Genomic DNA, 19,576 nt, shown 5'->3' with positions numbered 1-19,576 from the left:
AGTTGAAGTTGAAAAAAGGTAACAGAATATAGGAACTTGATGTGGCATTGTTTAAGACTAACGACAGAATCAATCATCAATTTCCCAATGGTGTGCCCATATGGTGCCCCCAAAATGCAATCAAACTTTTTGTGTAAAGCTAAATTACGTTGGATTCCACTAATTGTAGGAAAACAAAATGATCGGCAACAAGAACATGTGATAAGACCCACAAGATGATTATAAGCACTTAAGAATTATCAATATCATTGCTTATTAGGTGCAATTTTAGGTATGTTAGATCAAAGACATGCCAAAAACCTAAACATGGTATGTCTTTTCTCTTTTTTCTTGTTTTGAGAAAAAAAAAAAAAAAAAAAAAAACTCTAGGAAAGAGAGGGTGGTGTCCACCAAGGAGTTGTGAAAGGGCGCCCCCGACATAAGCCAAACTCAAGGGCCAACTCAAGCTGGATCCCCGGGCCACCCTCATGATGTCACGCACTTACACGTTTTCATCTCTAGGGAATCGGTCTGCCCACCCCATCTTGTTGGTGGAAATCGAACCCAAAATCTATTGATGAACATGGACAAAACTAGAATTGTAAAGTTAGAAAGGCCGAAGTAGAAAATACATCATCTACCAATTTTTGATGTTGGATACAACATAGAGAAAATAAGCCAAGCTACAACAGCATTAACTGATTCCACAACTCATGCAATGTTTGCAATACTTCAAAGTTGCCAACCCAACCAACCCCTTGGTATTGTACATTGCTTGAATTGCAATTGTGGCATGCCGTGTCAACTATTGGAAAATTAAGCCAAGGCAATAATGCCGAACATGCCCTATAAAGCATGATCTATTAAAATAATCCCAGATGTCGGGCGGGTTTCTAAAATTTATATGATAATTGTAAATAATTCACCTAAACTCAAATCCAGACAAAAATCACAAGGGCACTATTGACAATTCATTGGGGGATTGAGAGATAACTCTCAACCTCCCTCCGGAAGCGCCAGAGCATTATAGTCCACGATAAGACCCACGTCACCACCGAATACTTATTTCATTTATTATTTATTTCCAATCTTTGATGTATTTTTCTGTCAGATTCAGTTCCCAATCCCGTGGTGGGCGTGAACCCGCACGGCACGTGGCACTGTCACACGCAGCAAACACCGCCACATGGTCAGCGCATTGGACTTACACCTGTTCGGAGACGACGGCTAATAGGTTAGCCTTCATCTAGACACGGTCAGAGTCGGTCAGGTCCCTCTCTAAACACGTGCTGGAGGCCGAGTCAGCTCCGAGATTGAAGGACTGTCTTTTACTTATTCCGATCAATCCGACGGTCAGTAGAAGCTGTGAGACTGTTACAATCTGTGGACTACACACTGGGGCTGGCGGTGACCTAAAAAACTTCTGAAAGGTCAAAAGTCAAAATAAATGCTCTTTCATGATCAATATTTTCTTGCGGTTTTCGTTTTTTTCATGTTTATTTCTCGCGGGTAGGTGGGTTGATTGGTAGCTAGCAGCCAACTCGAATATTTTTTTGAAGGCTAATTTGGATCGTACTGTTATTGACTTAGGCTTATTTGGGAATGATTTTTTAGGAACTACTTATACTTATGCTCATAAGGGTTTTTAATAAAAGCACTTTTATTATAAAAATCTTTAAATTTTTATATAAAAAAATCTAAGTGCTTCCTAAAGAAGCACAAAGCAGTGTTTCCTATAAACACTTCAAAACTTTTTTGACAATCATAAGCACTTTTAGTTATTAAAAAACGCTTTTAGCCTTTTTAGAAGCACTCCCAAACATTCCTTTATTAATCTTATAAAATGTTAGTTGATTATATATCAACCTATTTCTAAATCTTGTGTATAATTAACAATTAAAATAGAGTACTACTAAACAAACTCTAAAATTAACTGAGTATACCCTATTACCAAACTATTTATTGAATTACTAATTTACCCTAATATAAAATGACAAAAAAGAATTAAAGTGTACTCAGTTAATTTTAAGAATGCTGCTTGTTCAAAATTGATAGGATTATATCCATCCTCAACCAAACCTCGAATAATTAATTGTGGAAATTTGAAAATGGTTGGTTTTTGAGATGTCAAAAGGAGATTTTTTGTTGCCTCCTCTGCTTGATCTACATAGTACTGTAAATTCATACATCAACTCGCTACGTGAGTCCATCAATGGTGATGCCCTACTGTGAACAATTGAACACAAAATGCGTTTTGGAGTACAAGTTTCCATCTTGGACGAAAATCAACCCAATATTTTACATTGTTACTGCCTTAGCTAAAAGAAATTTGAGATTTTTTGCACAAAATTTTGGCCGATTAAAATTTTTTTCTTTAAATTTCAAAAGAGAACTATCAAAAGAAAAAAAAAATTGGGTTCTGGGTACTTATTGTTGGCTATTACAAGTTGTCAAAGACAGAGAAAGTGACAGCATTGTTTCAGTGATACTAATTTACCCTAATATAAATTATCAAAAAGTATTAAGATGCAAAATGGGTATTTTTGGTAGTTAATTATATATTTTGATTTAAATATTAAGGTGTACTCAATTAATTTTAGGGTTCGTAGAGCAGCACTCATAAAATAGTGCAGGATCTCGAGGTCTTAGGTTTGATTTCCTTGTATTTGAGATTCTAGGTTTGATACCCTCGTACTCAATATCGCTTGTATGAACCAAAAAAAAGTGCAAGACCTTGAATTCAAGATTAATTATTTTTAATCACTTAAGCTATAATTTATTTATTTATAATTATTAGTATTTGGTTGGATGAATTGATATTTCAGTAAAATAAAACTAAAAAAAAAATTGAATTGTTTTTTCTCTCATTCCTTTATATTTTTCCCATGTACCTCTCTTTAGTTAAGAAAAGAAAACAATTGAAACCCAAAAACAAAAACATTACGTTATTTGAATGATTGGTTGTCGTGATAATAATTAATTGAAAAAAATGAAAAGGACAATTTTGCCCAAGAAAAGAAGAAAGAAATTAAAAACTGAGTTTGCATAATGACAGGTTGAGTGAAAGCTTATTGTTCTTGCGTATGAAACTGTTGACAAAACGTACAAGCCAAGCCAACAGTTGCATGTGTTAGGGTGCAGCTTATTTTTCTAATTTTCACTTTCCATGCACGCAACGGGATCAATAATTTGATAGAGACAAGTGCAGTGTGCACCCAACTTTAGGGTTTCATTCCCACATGCTTTTTTTTTTTAATAATAATTTTATAAGGAACAGTCCTGATTTTTTGGACTACAGAAATCCAAGAAATTTAGATGCTATATATTTCTGAAATTTCCTTGAATTTTATTATTATATTTCTTCGACATTAGGGCTCATATATAATATATTGGATTAAAATAGATCCCAGGGTCAGGGTGCGTGTGTGTATATATATATATATATATTGATTTTACGTATGGACAATTCCTCAATATCTTGTTCATTCGCAAGAAAATATTTTCTTTGTGCGGCGGTAAAAAAAAATATGCCCACGTATTTGATCAATTACTCTTCTCGCTTTGTGAGCGGACATACATATATGTTGGCCTAAGGCATATACTTATGTATATCGGTTCGAAATGGGTCCGGACCTCCTGCGGGAATGATTTGGAAGATCCAAAACCAAAAATAGTGGTATTTGCTAGCAACAACATAATGGAGGCAGTCAATCAATGGCATATCTATTCACTCTATCAAAGAATTGTTTTTGATCCAATCCAATAGAAAAGGCAAATCCCTTATGATACACCAGATCCGGCCAACATTTCTATTGGCAAATAGGAAGTTTCCAAGTCCATGCTCAAGTACTTATTACTTCTTGGGTCGTCTTTCGCTCGCCGCTACTACGGGAATCGCTTTTGTTTTCTTTTCCTCTAGCTACTAAGATGTTTCAGTTCGCCAGATTGTCTCTTGCCTACCCATGGATTAAGCAGCAGTTCGAAAGATATATATATATATATATATATATATTTATGTATATCAAATAATTTTTCATGAGTCCAAAACTGTCTTAATCAGCACCACGTATACGAAACTGTGTGACAAGAAGACTTGTATCATTCTTGTTAATCAAATAGCATATGGCCAAAGGATCCGCATTCCGTGACTATACAAAACTAAACTTGAGTGCTGTCGTTTGATTTTCATATACAAAATCATCCGCATCCTAATAGACAACTTTAATCCATATTTCTAAAAAGTTAAGAGCCCGTTTTGATAATCATTTCATTTTTAGTTTTTAGTTTTTATTTTTTTATATTATAATATAGATGAAAAAGATGGAGACTGGAAGTGAGAATGTAAGTGAAGATGTGATTGAGAAGGAAGGATGAGAGGAAGGAATAAACAAAAGTGAAAACTAAAACTAAAAATTAAAGTCTATTTAAAATTGTTTTCACTTTCAAGTTTTTGTTTTTATCACTTTTGTTACTTATTCATCCCATCCTTCCCTCCCCTTTTCTCTCTCAATCTCATCCTCACACACATTCTCACTCGTATTTTTCTCTATACTTACAAAAAATGATTACTAAAAACTAAAATTGAAATAGTTATCAAACGGACCCAAAGTGACTAAGAAATTTCATACCTCATCAAATGTAACTTAAAAATTGATAATGTCATATTTGGTCTCAATATCTAAATCCGAAAACTATTATTAAACTTAAAAGTGATCATCACTGTAAGCCTATATTTTTGTTATTCAAAACATCTTTTCTCACCCCACTGCTCCTCCTCCTCTCTCCTCTCTTCTTCTTGATTATGAGTTATAGACGGCTTATTCTTTCTATTGGGTTCAATTTTGGTGACCCCTTATACTCCTTATGTGGGTGTGAGCTCAAGCTCTACTCGAATCTTCCCTTACCCAGATAGGCTATAAGTGGCCTAGTTGGAGGGCTAAAAGGATTAAATGTGGCCCTTCAAATCTAGTCAATTTTTTTTAGCCCATAACTGAAGATGGGTTTTGAATTATTTTAGGGCTACATTTGGGCCAGGGCTAGAGATGGCCTTATCTCTCCATCCCACTCCCCTCTCTCCCAAAACCCCAAATTCGATTAGGAGTGCTCAAGCGCTAATTGGTTAATAAGTTAATACGATATTAACTACTCGGTTTAGCCCATTTTATAATATCATTTCATATTGATTAATATTTTATCCATTCATTACAATCATAATTGTAATGAATTTCATATTTTAAAATAGTTGAATATTAATCTCATCATCTACACTATTAAAGGCTCAAAAAGTTAATAATTTATATTCCAACAAAGAGAATAAATACAAAAAAAGTTCATAAATCCCAATATTACAGCACCCTACTCAGACATGTAAAAATGAGGGGGGGAATTCACAAAGCTTAAGTAAAGAGGAAGAGGAAGAGGAAAAAAAATATTTCAGAATTTTAAGTGCAAATATCATAACCTAACCTGGAAGATTTAAGGGAAAGTAGAAGAGTGATTAAGAAGTTTTATGGTTAATTTGTTGACAAAAAAAAAAACATAATATATTATTTATTTTAGAGTAAATATCCCAAAAATAATATAATATAAAATTTAATTAAACAACAAATAGAATAATGAAATTAAATATGGCGTTTGCTCCACTAGGATACGACAATTTAAATCAAAGTCCTAGCACTACGGCTTTGATTTCTAGCGAAATTTGTGTGTTTATTTATGCGGCTATACAAGAATAATGATATGAATGTTCTATGCGAATTTACAGGATAAACTCAATCAGACAAAAACATTATATGATATTTGAATTTAAAAAATAATTAAAATAATTAGTTAATTAATTAACTAATCGAGTTTAATTTAAATCACAGAGCCCAAAATGTGCACAGAAAATGAATGTATTATTGAAAAAAAACGTACGTACGTATATAATACGAGTATTAAACGTGAAAATGCTAAATTCTTTATATGGGTAATAACTCTGGGAAAGTAAAAAAGTCAAAAGCGACAATAGAGACGCGAGTAATGGCCTAATAGTAATGAATAATACTCTAAACTACTCTTATCAATAAAAGAACATCGTGAGCAAAAAAAAAAGAAAAAAAAAAAGGATCCCAGTATATAATAAAGAGTATAACCGATCGGGTATACTCTTTATCAAAAAAAAAATTTAAAAAAAAATTAAACACTGGCGCAAAACCGCGCGGCTATACTATTTTGGGGGAAAAAACTCCAGAGTATAGCCGTGCGGCTATACTATTTATAAAGGAAAAAAGGCCTACCAAGCGCCGTGAAAACCAGTATAGCCGTGCAGCTATACCAAGTTTAAAAAAACCAAAGTTGAGCCGTGCGGCTATACTATTTATAAAGGAAAAAAGGGCCCGCCTAGCGCTAGGCGCCCACGTGTGAAAACAAGTATAGCTGTTCGGCTATACCATTTTTGAAAAAAAATACCCAGGTATAGCCTTTCAGCGATGCTATTTTTAAAAAAAAACCAGTTATAGCCCCGCGGCTATACATTTAAAAAAAAAATAAAATACCCTAGGTATAGCCGTTCGGCTATACTATTTGCAAGAAGAAAAAGACCAGCTTAGCCATTCGGTGCCCATGTGTCAAAACAAGTATAGCGCCCGAGTATACTTGTAAAATAAAATTTACCATCGTAACGCCGCTCGGCTATACGATTTGTTAAAAAAAATTTAAAAAGGGAATGGCCGTGCGGCTATACCTTTTATTAATCTATATATATAAAGCAAAAGGCAGAGAATGGTGAAACATTCAAAATGCCAGAAATTGCCCTTGGTTAATGCAAACATTAAGAATTGAAATTATTAATTAAATGAGGATAATATGGTAAATTCACACTTTTTTATACTTAAAAAAATTAAAATTAAAAGAAAAATCAGATAATGGATCCTATTTTTATGGAACACAACTACCCATTATCTTTTTTAATTCTAAAATAAATTTATTAAAAAATAAAGAATAAAAAAAAGAGTCTCTCGCACGCGCGAAAGCGCATGCGGAGAGGCTAGTTTATAAATAAATAAATAAATAAGTACCCTCCTATCTGTATTATTTTATACTTAATTGATATTAATTGCCTAGTTTCAACATATTAAAAGCAGATATTGAAAATAGAGAAATTTCACTGTAAATCAATATAAGAATTCAAATTTTTCTTTTTCTTTTTTGATGGGAATGTTTGCCTTTGGAGGAACAACAATCAATATTATATCACATATAATATATATTAATAGAAAGGGTAAAAAGATTGAGGGGGGTTATGGAATCATTCTGGTCCCTACATGGCTCCGCCCATGATTACAAGTCTTAAACGTGATTTCTCGCGTATTACTTCGAAGATGTGTAAAACTATAGCTCCGGTGCTTGCACCATCTCCTTCATGTTTCTTGTTAATTACATATTCCTTTGGTTGTGGATCCCTTGGTTGCTGTGTTCGTTTTTGTGCACCATCGGTTCGATTCTTGTACATGTATGCTTTTGTTTGGGCCTTTGGCCTTTTTTGTTAGGAATTGGGCTATGAATTTTTTGGGACCTTACCAAAAAAAAAAAAAAACTATGCCTAAATCTCTCCAACCTTGATTATTTTGAGCTTATGTAATTATCATATTGTAATCTTTCCTTAGTAATGAAATTCCTTATGACCAAAAAAAAAAAAAAAAAAAAAAACCATTCATGTCAAATATATGTATAATTTTAGCGAATAACAGAGTTCATATTTCATAAACGAAAAATATTGAATTCATATATAGTCCATCATAAAAATGAGAATGGTTAACACCATGTGGTCGTATTTCTCTATCATAATCCATCAAAGAATTTCAAATAGATTTCTCCTAGATGTGATGTAAAAGGCCTTTGAAATCCACCGCAGGGACAAAATGCTGCAGCCGACGATGACTGGAATGCTATTCGTGGGCTGGGCCTTAGGGTGTAGTAAAAAATGGAGAATTTCAGTTACACCCTTTTGAGGTTTAGTTTAGATCCCACTAGTTTCATTTTATTCCATTTACACCCTATACTTTTTAACATATGTGAACTCCCACGAGCAGTCAAGTGGCAAGACCGTAATTTGACACTTAAAAAAACTAAATATAGCAAGCCCAACTTATTGTCCTTCAAATTATATATATAAAAAAAAAAAAAACTCATGTTTCAATTCCCAAAATACCCTCATAGTTTAAAAAAAATACAACTCAAATTCTAAATCGACTCATCAGCCCATGACTATTTGTGTGGGCAACTCAACAATTTATTTCGGTCACTCCCAATTGTTCATGATTGATTCATTGTTGTGTTGTGAGCATGCTGACCAATTCGTTACATTAAAAACTATACGATCTGCACGTGCAATATAATTTATGGCATTATATTGTTATTTTATATAAGCGATAATTTATTTTAATATAATTTAAACTACAGGGACGAGTGCAGAATGAAAGCACATCTGTTATAGTCTATGTATACTACGACATTATACTGTTTAATTGATTTCAGCACTAGTAGGAGAATCATATTCTTAAATATTTAATAAAAAATTGCATCTTATGAGTTATCATTCATATTATTCTCTTCAAAGCAATAAAATTGATGAATATAGAAAATCATAAAATCACGCCAAGGGAACTTCTAAAAATAAAATTTTGCTAAGTATTTTTATTTTTAGATCAACAAGTAGAAGGGAATTTAAACTTAAAAGATATGAAATTATGAAATTATATTGTGAACTGCGCTACAAAAATGGCTTGTGCCATATTAATTTTCTTTAATAAAAAAATTGGTATTACAAGAATATTTATATTTTCTCAGATTATTTTTTCTATTTTCCCAAGAAAATTAAGGGGTATTTATGTATTTTGATTCTTGGCTTGCGCCATAATAATTTTATAACCCACGTTAGCCTTCTTCGTTCATACTTCAGTCATTACTGTTTCTCTCTGTCTTCTGATTACTATCTCTGCAAGACCAGAAGACTAAAAAACTATAAATTAGACCCAAATCCGAACCCCCCTCTAGGGTTTGCTCTCCAACACTCAAACACAAAAGCCACTGTCACAAAAACCCTAGCTATCTCTAACACACATTCTTGTAAAGATCTTCCAATTGATCTGATCCAATAAAGAAAAAAACACAAAGGTAAGCTCTCAGATACCTCTTCTCTGTCTTTCTCTCTCATTCGCTCTATACCCTTTTCAATATTCGTCGGATTCTCAAACCCCACAGCTGCCTTTGTGAAAAACCCAGATAGAAAAACCGTAATTTTGCTGGAAAAATACCTAATCGCAGCAATAAAGTTTGAAACTTTGAAAGAAAATTTATTATTGTGGTTTTGGACCTAAGGGGTTTTAGGTCCATGGATGATCTCGAAAAAGCAATACTGATAATGTTTGATGAATCGGGCACCGTTGATTCAGAGCTGAAACAGAAGGCAAAAGATTACTGTGATAAAATTAAGGAAGAACAAGCAATATGTAGTGTTTGCATCGAAAAGTTGTGCTTTTCGAACTTAGTTCAAGTCCAGTTTTGGTGTTTGCAGACTCTGCATGAGGTTATTAGGGTCCGGTACTCATCAATGAGTCTAGATGAGAGGTATTTGATCAGAAAATCAGTGTTTTCAATTGCATGTTTTGGTGGATTTGATGATAAGAGTACTGTTAGGGTTTTAGAAGGTCCTGCATTTATAAAGAACAAACTTGCTCAGGTTTTGGTGACTTTGATATATTTTGAGTACCCATTGGTTTGGTCTTCGGTGTTTGTTGATTTTTTGTCACAATTGAGTAAAGGGGCAATGGTCATCGATATGTTTTGTCGGGTTTTGAATGCTTTGGATGAGGAATTGATTAATTTAGACTACCCTCGGACACCTGAAGAACTAGCAGTGGCAGCGCGGGTTAAGGATGCTATGAGGCAGCAGTGTGTAGCTCAAATAGTTAGAGCTTGGTACGACATTGTGTCTATGTATAGGAACTCTGATGAAGAGCTTTGTGCTAGTGTATTAGAATCAATGAGGAGGTATATTTCTTGGATTGACATTGGATTAATTGTGAATGATGCATTTATCCCGTTATTGTTTGAGTTGGTTTTGGTTGGTGGGCTCTCCGAACAACTCCGTGGTGCTGCAGCTGGATGTTTGTCAGCAGTAGTATCAAAAAGGATGGATCCTCAGTCAAAACTACCACTGTTGCAGAGTCTTCAAATGCGTCGGGTTTTTGGGTTAGTAGCTCAGGATAGTGACTCAGAGTTGGTTTCTAACGTAGCTGCATTGCTTACTGGGTATGCAGTTGAGGTTCTTGAATGCTTTAAAAGGTTGAATTCTGAGGATGCAAAGGGTGTTTCAATGGAGCTCTTGAATGAAGTTTTGCCCTCTGTGTTTTATGTGATGCAGAACTGTGAGTTGGACTCTACATTTAGCATTGTGCAATTTCTTTCAGGTTATGTTGCCACAATGAAGACTCTTTCCCCATTGAGGGAAACACAGTTGCTTCATGTGGGCCAGATTTTGGAAGTGATCCGTTCGCAGATCCGCTATGATCCTATGTACCGTAAAAATCTAGGTATATTGGATAAGATCGGAAGAGAGGAGGAAGATAGGATGGTGGAGTTTAGAAAGGATTTGTTCGTGCTGCTGCGTAATGTAGGTCGTGTAGCACCTGATGTTACTCAGATATTTATTAGAAACTCATTGGCTACTGCTGTTGGATCATCATCAAATTGGAATGTTGAAGAAGTGGAAGCTGCACTTTCCCTTTTCTATGCATTTGGGGAGTCAATAAATGGTGAGGCAATGAGAACTGGGAGTGGTCTCTTGGGTGAATTGGTGCCAATGCTTTTATCTACAAGGTTCCCTTGCCATTCCAATAGGCTAGTTGCACTTGTGTATCTGGAAACAGTAACAAGATATATGAAGTTTGTTCAAGAGAATACCCAATATATTCACATGGTTTTGGCTGCCTTCCTTGATGAAAGGGGTATACACCATCCAAACGTCAATGTGAGTCGAAGGGCGAGTTATCTGTTTATGAGGGTTGTGAAATTGCTGAAATTGAAGCTTGTGCCTTTTATAGAGAATATTTTGCAGGTATGATAACAAACATTCGTTCTCCAATTGCTTTCCTATATATCCACGTGCTTATATTTCAGTTCCGCCAGACCTCATTAATTTGCTTTCGCCATTTAATTTTATCTCCTTTGAATTGCTTTATACATATTACCATTCTTTTTTTCAACTTCTCTTCATCTCTGCTAAATTAATTTAAATGAATTTTACAGAGTTTGCAAGATACAGTCGCTGGATTTACAAGTATGGATTATACATCGAAAGAGCTTTCGGGATCTGAAGATGGTAGTCATATTTTTGAGGTATTCACTTAATATTTTTTGACATCTGTATATTATGTGTGCTCATGAGTGTGTTTAGGAAAGAAAGGAAGTATTCTTAATAGAGAATGTGGGTGCCTGTACCATTCTAACGTGTATCGGGTCTCTTCGCAGGCAATTGGTTTATTAATTGGCATGGAAGATGTACCACCAGCAAAGCAGTCTGATTATCTCTCTTCACTTCTCACTCCTCTTTGCCAACAGGTTGTTGACTTTGCACTTAGAAAATAATGATTGCATGGGTGTCACCCCCTTCTTTCGACCCCCAAAATATTTTGCTTTGACTCAAAATTAAGGACCAAGTGAAAATGTGAGATAAGCATTTGACGTGGTCTTCCTACTGTCTAGGTTGAAGCATTGCTCAGGAATGCCAAAGTATTGACTCCTGAAGAGGCGCCTCAAAAATTTGCTAACATTCAGCAGATAATCGTGGCGATTAATTCTCTCAGCAAGGTTTTTCAACATCCCTTGACCTTCTAGTTAACGTGTTTCTTGGTTGATTTGTTTATATGTAAAATAGTATATGCCGCCCCCGCCCCCCCAAAAAGTTATAAAACTCTTGATCAATTCACTTACAAGATCTGGTAAAAGAGGAGTTTTTATGTTGTGTCACTTATATTAAAAGTCTTTCCTTTACCCCTTCTGCCAATCCTGCTTAGTAAGCTGTATGGTTTCAGAAAATTCACTATGTTTGGATGCTTCGAGATTTGTATTTATATACATGAAATTACTGTACTGAAATTTATATGCCATCCAGGGCTTCAGTGAGCGTCTTGTAACTGCTAGTCGCCCTGCAATAGGTCTCATGTTCAAGCAGGTTAGTCTATATCTTTCTTTTGTTCACCTTCCTTCAAGTACGTGGTCTGATTAATTTTTCTGAATGCCTGTTTCTCTGAAATAAAATTGTGGATATAGGGCTTATGTGTGCTTTTTTGTTTTGTTTTTTTTGGTGACTCACTGTCTCTACACCTTGATGTTCGCCTATTTGATGAACTTTATGATTAGCACCCATGGGCTTTCTGATATTTCAATGCTGTTTTATAACATTTTGATCTTACAGTTTTCCTTTTTAAGTACAGCCCCTTGTAATTAGTGATTGTTGGCATATGGATGGGAACTGGTCTTTCCATACTTGTGGAGAAGCTGTCTAAATATTTCATGTCTTAACAATGTGTGTTTCTTTTCCCATGGTTATCCAGACATTGGATGTTCTCCTACAAGTACTTGTTGTGTTTCCTAATGTAGAGGCTTTGCGCAGTAAGGTAAGGAGTCGTGTGTGGGATACCAGAAGTACTTTGTTTTGATATTTTATCATCTGCGCTTGTAACCTGATGCTAGTGTATGTGGTATCCAGGTAACATCATTTGTACACCGCATGGTGGACACTCTAGGAGCATCTGTTTTTCCCTACCTCCCAAAGGCACTGGAGCAATTGCTTGTGGATAGTGAGGTATAAAGCAGTTATAACTGAATTCTTCTATTCTGATTTTTTTTTTTTTTTGAGTTAAAGCTAACTTTGAGAAAATAATTTTTGGTAATAAATAGAGAAAAATTTTTGGACAGGTACTGTGTCACCAATAAATAAAATTTAGAAAATAACAGTTCTGTTTCACATAAGTATATTTTGCACCAGTTATATTCTCTCTTTTTTTTTGTTGACAACAATATTTGACTATGGATTCAATTATGATGCAGCCAAAGGAGTTGGTTGGGTTGCTTATATTGCTTAATCAACTGATATGCAAGTTCAATACATTATTCCGTGACATATTGGATGAAGTCTTTCCTGCTATCGCTGGTAGGATATTAAATGTTATTCCGGTAGATGCACTCCCATCAGGACCTGGATCCAATACTGAGGTATGAGACATTGACTGTTGCTGTTTTCCAACATTGAATGACCTGTTCCTTGTGCTAAGCATATGTTCTCATAGAGTTTTATGCTAATGGCGAATGTACATGGTGTTACAAGTATTATCAGTTAATGTCATCAAACCATCATGCAAAGGTTGTTACTTAAATGATTGATTCGTATCTTTTCCCCCTGCTTCCATCTTTTATGTGCCATGTAAATTTAGGTTTAGACCAATTACAGTTGGGCAGACATGTGGTATAAAAAGTAATGCATCATTGCTTGCTCTAATGGTACTTACAACAGGATCTTTAACTTATTGTGGACGATGAGTTCTGTTTGCATGAGTATGTGTTTTCTTTTTCTTATTTGTTTTTCGGTTTTATTTTGGCTATCGGATAAAAAGAAAAATAAGGAAAATAGGGACACCAACTTAGGCAATTTAAATGCCCAACATCAAATACAAAGTTACAATGTTTATTTCATTGATCATATTTTTGTAATATACTTCATTCCACTTATTTTTCCTTTTCCCCAATGTTGGTAGCAATGAGCTGCTTGTGTGTTCTTCATTTTCATTATTGGATGTGAAAGCTTCTGCGGAACCAAAACTACTTTAGAGTATCATTTGGAACATTAACAGTATTTGAAAGTTTATTTATGAAGTTTGAATGTCAAGGCTGAAACTTGTTATACTTTTATTTAATACTCCATTTTCCTTGTAGGAAAATCGCGAATTGCAAGAACTTCAGCGAACATTATATACATTTCTTCATGTGATAACTACACATGATCTATCTTCTGTTTTCCTATCCCCCAAAAGTAGGAGCTACTTACAGCCAATCATGCAGTTGCTTTTGTTCACATCTTGTAAGCACAAGGATATTCTTGTAAGAAAGGTATGTGTTCTTGGTTTACCTTTGGCGTTTTGGTTCTTATTCATTCTAATTTCTCTGCTTTAGGATAATTTCTAACATATTATTGCTGTTACTTAGGTATGCGTACAGATATTTATTAGACTGATCAGAGATTGGTGTGCGATGCCTAATGGTGAAGAAAAGGTAGGAGCTTACCTGTAGTCCTTCTGCTTGGTAACGTTAAAATATATTACTTTTCATAATAATATGGGGTCTTGTTTTCAGGTACCTGGTTTCCAGAGTTTTATAATAGAGAACTTCGCTACAAACTGTTGTTTGTACAGCCTGCTTGACAACTCTTTCGAGTTTCGTGACGCCAATACTGTAAGATTGGAATTAATAATCTTTGTGATACTTTTATAGATAGTTTTCGTTGTTAAACCATAAAAAGAAGAGCAGAATATACACCATAAAACGAAGAGTAGACTATACACCATATAACTAAGAGGACTAAATTGCTGAAGCAGATTTGGAGACAGAGATGTTCTCTTTTAGTAGTGTTCAATAATATGAGAAGTTGGTGACGAATACTTTTATTTATAATTTGCCTTGTATTTATTTTATTGCTTCATACTTACCTTGAAAATTGTTATTTTCATTTGTTGCAGCTTGTTTTGTTTGGAGAAATTGTATTGGCTCAGAAGGTCATGTATGAAAAGTTTGGCAATGATTTTCTAGTTCATTTTGTCTCAAAAGGTTTTCCAGCAGCGCATTGCCCCCAAGATTTGGCTGAGACATATTGCCAGAAGCTGCAGGTATAAAAAGGTGGCTGTAGATTACCATGTTTTGGTGGACCAAATACAAAAGGGTTTTTTTTGTCATTTTTGTCTTCATTTGTTCCTGTAGTTTGTGCATATCTATTTCCTTGGAGTGGTGCTAATACATACTTTGGTAATTTGATGACATCTACTGATTTTCCAAAGATTTTCTTCAATAACTACAACGGTTAAAAGTGAAGAAAATATTTAAAAAGGGGTAAAGTAGTCAAATAATTGAGTAGGCTAAGTTAAAAAAAATTAGGAAAAAGAAAAGGAAACACATTGGCCTCTGTTCTTTCCCATCACTCTGGCAGTTGCCAAATGCCACCGCTAATATTAATTAAGCTACTAGTATCAGTTTGTTGTTTCCCTGAAGAGTGAAATTTGTAATATGATATTATGAGAAGATGTCAAGGTTGGTGATATTTACCTGTTGTGTTAATGTAATATTGTCATCTAAAATGTTGATCTGTGAATGCACATGTGTCATGTTGTTCCAATATTACCTATTTGAAGATGTTGGTCAAGTGTCTTGAGCTTATTCCAGTGGATTTGGGGTTGGTTTACAGGATGTTCGTAAAAGTGTATTGCTTACAGAAATAAACCAGAGCTGAATATTTAGTAAACATTTCCAATTATTTGTTTATGATTTTTTTGGCTGCTCATTTTTTCTGCAGGGTAGTGATATCAAGGCATTGAAGTCATTCTACCAGTCTCTTATTGAAAATTTAAGACTTCAGCAGAATGGGAGTCTTGTTGTCAGATAGCATTGCCACAGTAGACAAATGACATCATCTCATGTCAGAGTGTTCCTTATTTTTGTTTTGTGGCAATTCTGGCGATGCATTTTTGTTCACCGAAGGTAACTACAGCTGATGTTTGTGTATCTCTGCTGATTTGTTGTACCTATTTGGAATGTTATATTTTTGTATGTATTTCTGTGTTGTACTTACTCTGGTAAATGTTGCAGGTTCTCTGTATATAGCTTTTGTGCGGCTATGTTATGGACAAGGTATAAATTCTTCATATTGGTTTAAACCAAATCTGATAAATAAAGTAGTCCAAATGACTTGTATAGTTGCTAATTTGTGTTTTTTGCCCTTCCAATTGTTGTTCTACAGTGTATATTTAAGGAGGAAGTTCTGCTAATTGTATAAGAAGTTCTGTTACATCCATCTTTTGGAGCTGCCTAGTCTGAGATCAAGGTTCTTGTGTTTGTCTATAGCGATTATTTTCTTCTACCTGATGTAAACATCATCTTTTTGTATTTTTAGCCATATGCAATTTTCCAATCTTTGATTCATCCAAGTCTTTATGTTTCTTTAGTCACGCTTTACTGCTTGAAGCTCTACTTCGTTGAGATTTTTTGTATAATCTTTATAAAGTCAATAATTAAAAAAAGAAAAAAAAGAGAGGAACTCTCCCTCTAATGCTTTCTTTTCAAGTTTTTGTACCTTGTTTATCAGAATGTCATATAACTTTTCGTATGCCGTACATTTCGGAAATCTACTGTGTGCAAGAAAACAGCGAAGTGTACAAAATGTTTCTCTTTGGGGGCTCAAAATGCAGAATAACTTTGTGAAACGGGGATGTTCTATCCCGGCGAATCATGATATGCCAAATAGAAAAGTGATTATGCGTGGCACACTGTGATTGATCGGGATAGCAAAATAGTGCTATTCCTATTTCACACTAGTGTTTCTCGTCAAAATGAGGGTTTAGTGGATGACTGATGTGGCCGTGGGTTTTGTTTTAAATCTATTTTCACCCCTACATTGATGGGTTTTGTGACCATAAGCATAACAAAATTCCTTGCTGCGTTTTCCGTCAACTATCAGAAGCCGGCATCTGGTGTTACTTGAAATTCTTGTTGGCTTGTGGGAGATTAGGGATGGCAACGGGCTGGGTATGACAATACCGTCTTCGTCCCCGTCCCCGCTCTCCATCCCCGCCCCCATCTCCGAACCAATCCCCGTTTAATAGGTTTCGGGGAATCCCCGTCTCCGTTCCCGTCGGGGGACTATTCCCCATACCTGTCCCGAATCCCTGATTTTTTTTGCACAAAAAATATTTATCATATATTTTAACATTAAGTTTCATATTAAATTATCATTCAACACATTCAAATTAACTATAAAGTTCAACTCAACTATTCAAAATCACATCAATATGAAATTCTAGAAAAGATTAGGAAGAATTAGGAGAGAGAGGTTAACTTAGGGTTAAACATAAATATTATAATTATATATTTATTTTTTTAAATATAAACATATATATTTTCGGGTCGGATTTGGGGATGGGGACGCCAATACCATCCCCTCCCCATATCCGTCGGGAATTTTTTAAGTTCGGGGATCTCCATACCCAATAACTATTTGGCCCCGAAATCTCCTCCCATTAAGGTCGGGAACCCGACGGGGACCCGCCCCCGCAGGAATTTTTGCCATCCCTATGGGAGATTGTAACAAGGTTGCTGTCAACCCTATTGGAGGCATCGTTCTTGACGTTCTTGCTGTTGACCATAGGCGATTATAGCCAAGTTTTCCATCAAAGTATCAAATCAACATTTAATGGCGGCAATACGTTTCCTTGCTGTTTGGTACAATTGCAGCTTGCAAAAATACCATCTTTTTCCTGATGACAGAGAGTTTTCTCTGTCAAATTGTCATGCGCCCCACTACACAAGCAAAATAAAAAATCCCCTAGCCATCTGCGATTTTCTCTATATTTCCTACTGGTGTCGTCAAATCATGTCACAAAATATCCTAAACTTTTTCTTTTTATAGCAGAAAATATCCTAAACTGTGTTTTTATTTTGTCTTTTTTTTTTTAGTACAAGCAATTGGAGGAGGGAGGTTTATATACAAATATTCGTTGGGTTTTAGGGATTTCGAAACTCTACCTGTATGAGTGGAGGAGAATAGCTTAACCAACTAAGTTATACCAAATTGGCTTTATTTTGTCATTTTTAAATTTATGAGAACCAGAAATCATCAACTAGTAATGGGGTTGATCTAATGAAAACACGTCAGCTTCAATTCGTCACCCATACACAAGCAGAGAGAGCCCTTTTGTTTTCTTTTGTTTTTTGTTTTTATTAAAAACTTAGGAACTTTCATTTTTTTGTCTTTGGAAACACAAACAGAGGATTTAATCGAAATTTCATGGAAGATCAAGGGAAATAATTAGTTACCTGACTTTCTTGGTTACAACCTCTTGAAGCAAAGAATATTGTAGGTCTTACAAAATGTGTTGACCTCCTTTTTTATCCTAAGCTGGCTCTAACTTTTTGAGTTTCTCTCAATTTCATACAGCGGTCGCTCAAGGAAAGCAGGAAATAGATGACTATGAGCCTTTCTTTCTTTTTCTTTTTGGGTGCGTCAAATGATAAAATTAAAGTTTACATTTGCTCATCATGTATGTTGTAACCAACAAAGGTCTATCATCTATTGGTAGATGATTTAGGGTTGGGGCCATTTTGCTTTTCCTAAAGTTCATGATTCAATAATTCGTGTTACTGCAGTATTTATTAAATTTTAGTCATCAAATAATGTAATGGGTCGAGGATATATTAGTGGTACACAATATAAACAATCAAACATATATTCACATTAGTCGAAATCTAATGGCTGGTTTGGTAACGTTTTAATTTTTAGTTTTTAGTTATAATTTTCCTTTATTAGAGATAGAGAAGAAATATATAGAGGAAAAGTTAAAAGCTGGCTGTAACTTTTTGAGTCTCTCTCAATTTCATACAGTGGTCACCCAAGGAAAGCAGGAAATGGATGACTATGAGCCTTTCTTTCTTTTTCTTTTTGGGTGCGTCAAGTGATAAAATTAAAGTTTACATTTGCTCATCATGTATGTTGTAACCAACAAAGGTCTATCATCTATTGGTAGATGATTTAGGGTTGGAGTCATTTTGCTTTTCCTAAAGTTCATGGTTCAATAATTCGTGTTACCGTAGTATTTATTAAATTTTAGTCATCAAATAATGTAATGGGTTGAGGATATATTAGTGGTACACAATATAAACAAATCAAACATATATTCACGTTAGTCGAAATCTAATGGTTGGTTTGGTAACGTTTTAGTTTTTAGTTTTTAGTTATCATTTTCCTTTATTAGAGATAGAGAGGAAATATATGGAGGAAAAGTTAAATGAAGAGCGAGAGACACGAGTAAGAAATGAAAGAGAATGAATTAAATAATAACAACTTAAAATTATTTTTAGTTTTTTCATTTTACATAGCATTCCATACACATTTCTTCAACCCTCCCTTTCTCTCGCATATTTCATCTCTATCTCTAACCAAAAAACCGAAAAATTAATTATAATAATAAAGGAAAAATGAAAAGGCTACTAAACAGGTTCTGGGATTTGGTTTTTTTTATAAAAGTTTCAATCTGTCATCTAATTGCTGTGTTTATAGATAGCCAAAAGCAAACAATTAGAACAAACGGTACCAGATATTGGGAGATTCTGCTTTCCAAAGCCCAAAAGTTACCATTGTTAGAGTAAAATACATGTAGTAAATTTATGGTGCATGCACCCAAATATTATGAGTATGCTTTACCAAAACACTAATTGCAGCAGTCATGGGGAAAAAGCCATAGACTTGGAAGTGTACAAGGAAATGAGAACATATGTGTTTCCATTTGAATGAGTCTGG

The 19,576-nt window shown here is 34.7% G+C and overlaps 1 protein-coding gene across 2 annotated transcripts; it reads left to right on the top strand.

Moving 5' to 3' along the window:
* Positions 1 to 8,910: 8,910 nt before the first annotated feature.
* Positions 8,911 to 16,195, top strand: LOC117620925 (exportin-T). Of its 2 annotated transcripts, XM_034351181.1 has the most exons (15): positions 8,911 to 11,077; positions 11,269 to 11,358; positions 11,491 to 11,580; positions 11,725 to 11,829; positions 12,134 to 12,193; positions 12,576 to 12,638; positions 12,731 to 12,826; positions 13,072 to 13,236; positions 13,954 to 14,127; positions 14,224 to 14,289; positions 14,371 to 14,469; positions 14,754 to 14,900; positions 15,581 to 15,765; positions 15,874 to 15,915; positions 16,025 to 16,195. In XM_034351181.1, exons 1-13 carry the CDS (start codon positions 9,353 to 9,355, stop codon positions 15,668 to 15,670), a joined length of 2,970 nt encoding a protein of 989 aa, XP_034207072.1. In that variant the 5' UTR covers positions 8,911 to 9,352; the 3' UTR covers positions 15,671 to 15,765; positions 15,874 to 15,915; positions 16,025 to 16,195. The 2 variants fall into 2 exon arrangements, with proteins under 2 accessions (XP_034207072.1, XP_034207073.1); XM_034351182.1 differs by lacking the exons at positions 11,491 to 11,580; positions 11,725 to 11,829.
* Positions 16,196 to 19,576: the final 3,381 nt, after the last annotated feature.

This window comes from Prunus dulcis, chromosome 3 (assembly GCF_902201215.1).
Source record: "Prunus dulcis chromosome 3, ALMONDv2, whole genome shotgun sequence".
Taxonomy (NCBI): Eukaryota; Viridiplantae; Streptophyta; class Magnoliopsida; order Rosales; family Rosaceae; genus Prunus; species Prunus dulcis.
This window is presented reverse-complemented; position numbering and strand designations above follow the sequence as displayed.

Coding starts and splice junctions, on each gene's coding strand:
- LOC117620925 (XM_034351181.1), top strand. CDS start 9,353: ATGGATGATCTCGAAAAAGCAATACTGATAATGTTTGATGAATCGGGC. Junction 12,639..12,730: donor TAGAGGCTTTGCGCAGTAAG/GTAAGGAGTCGT, acceptor TGTGGTATCCAG/GTAACATCATTTGTACACCG. Junction 14,290..14,370: donor TGCCTAATGGTGAAGAAAAG/GTAGGAGCTTAC, acceptor TCTTGTTTTCAG/GTACCTGGTTTCCAGAGTTT.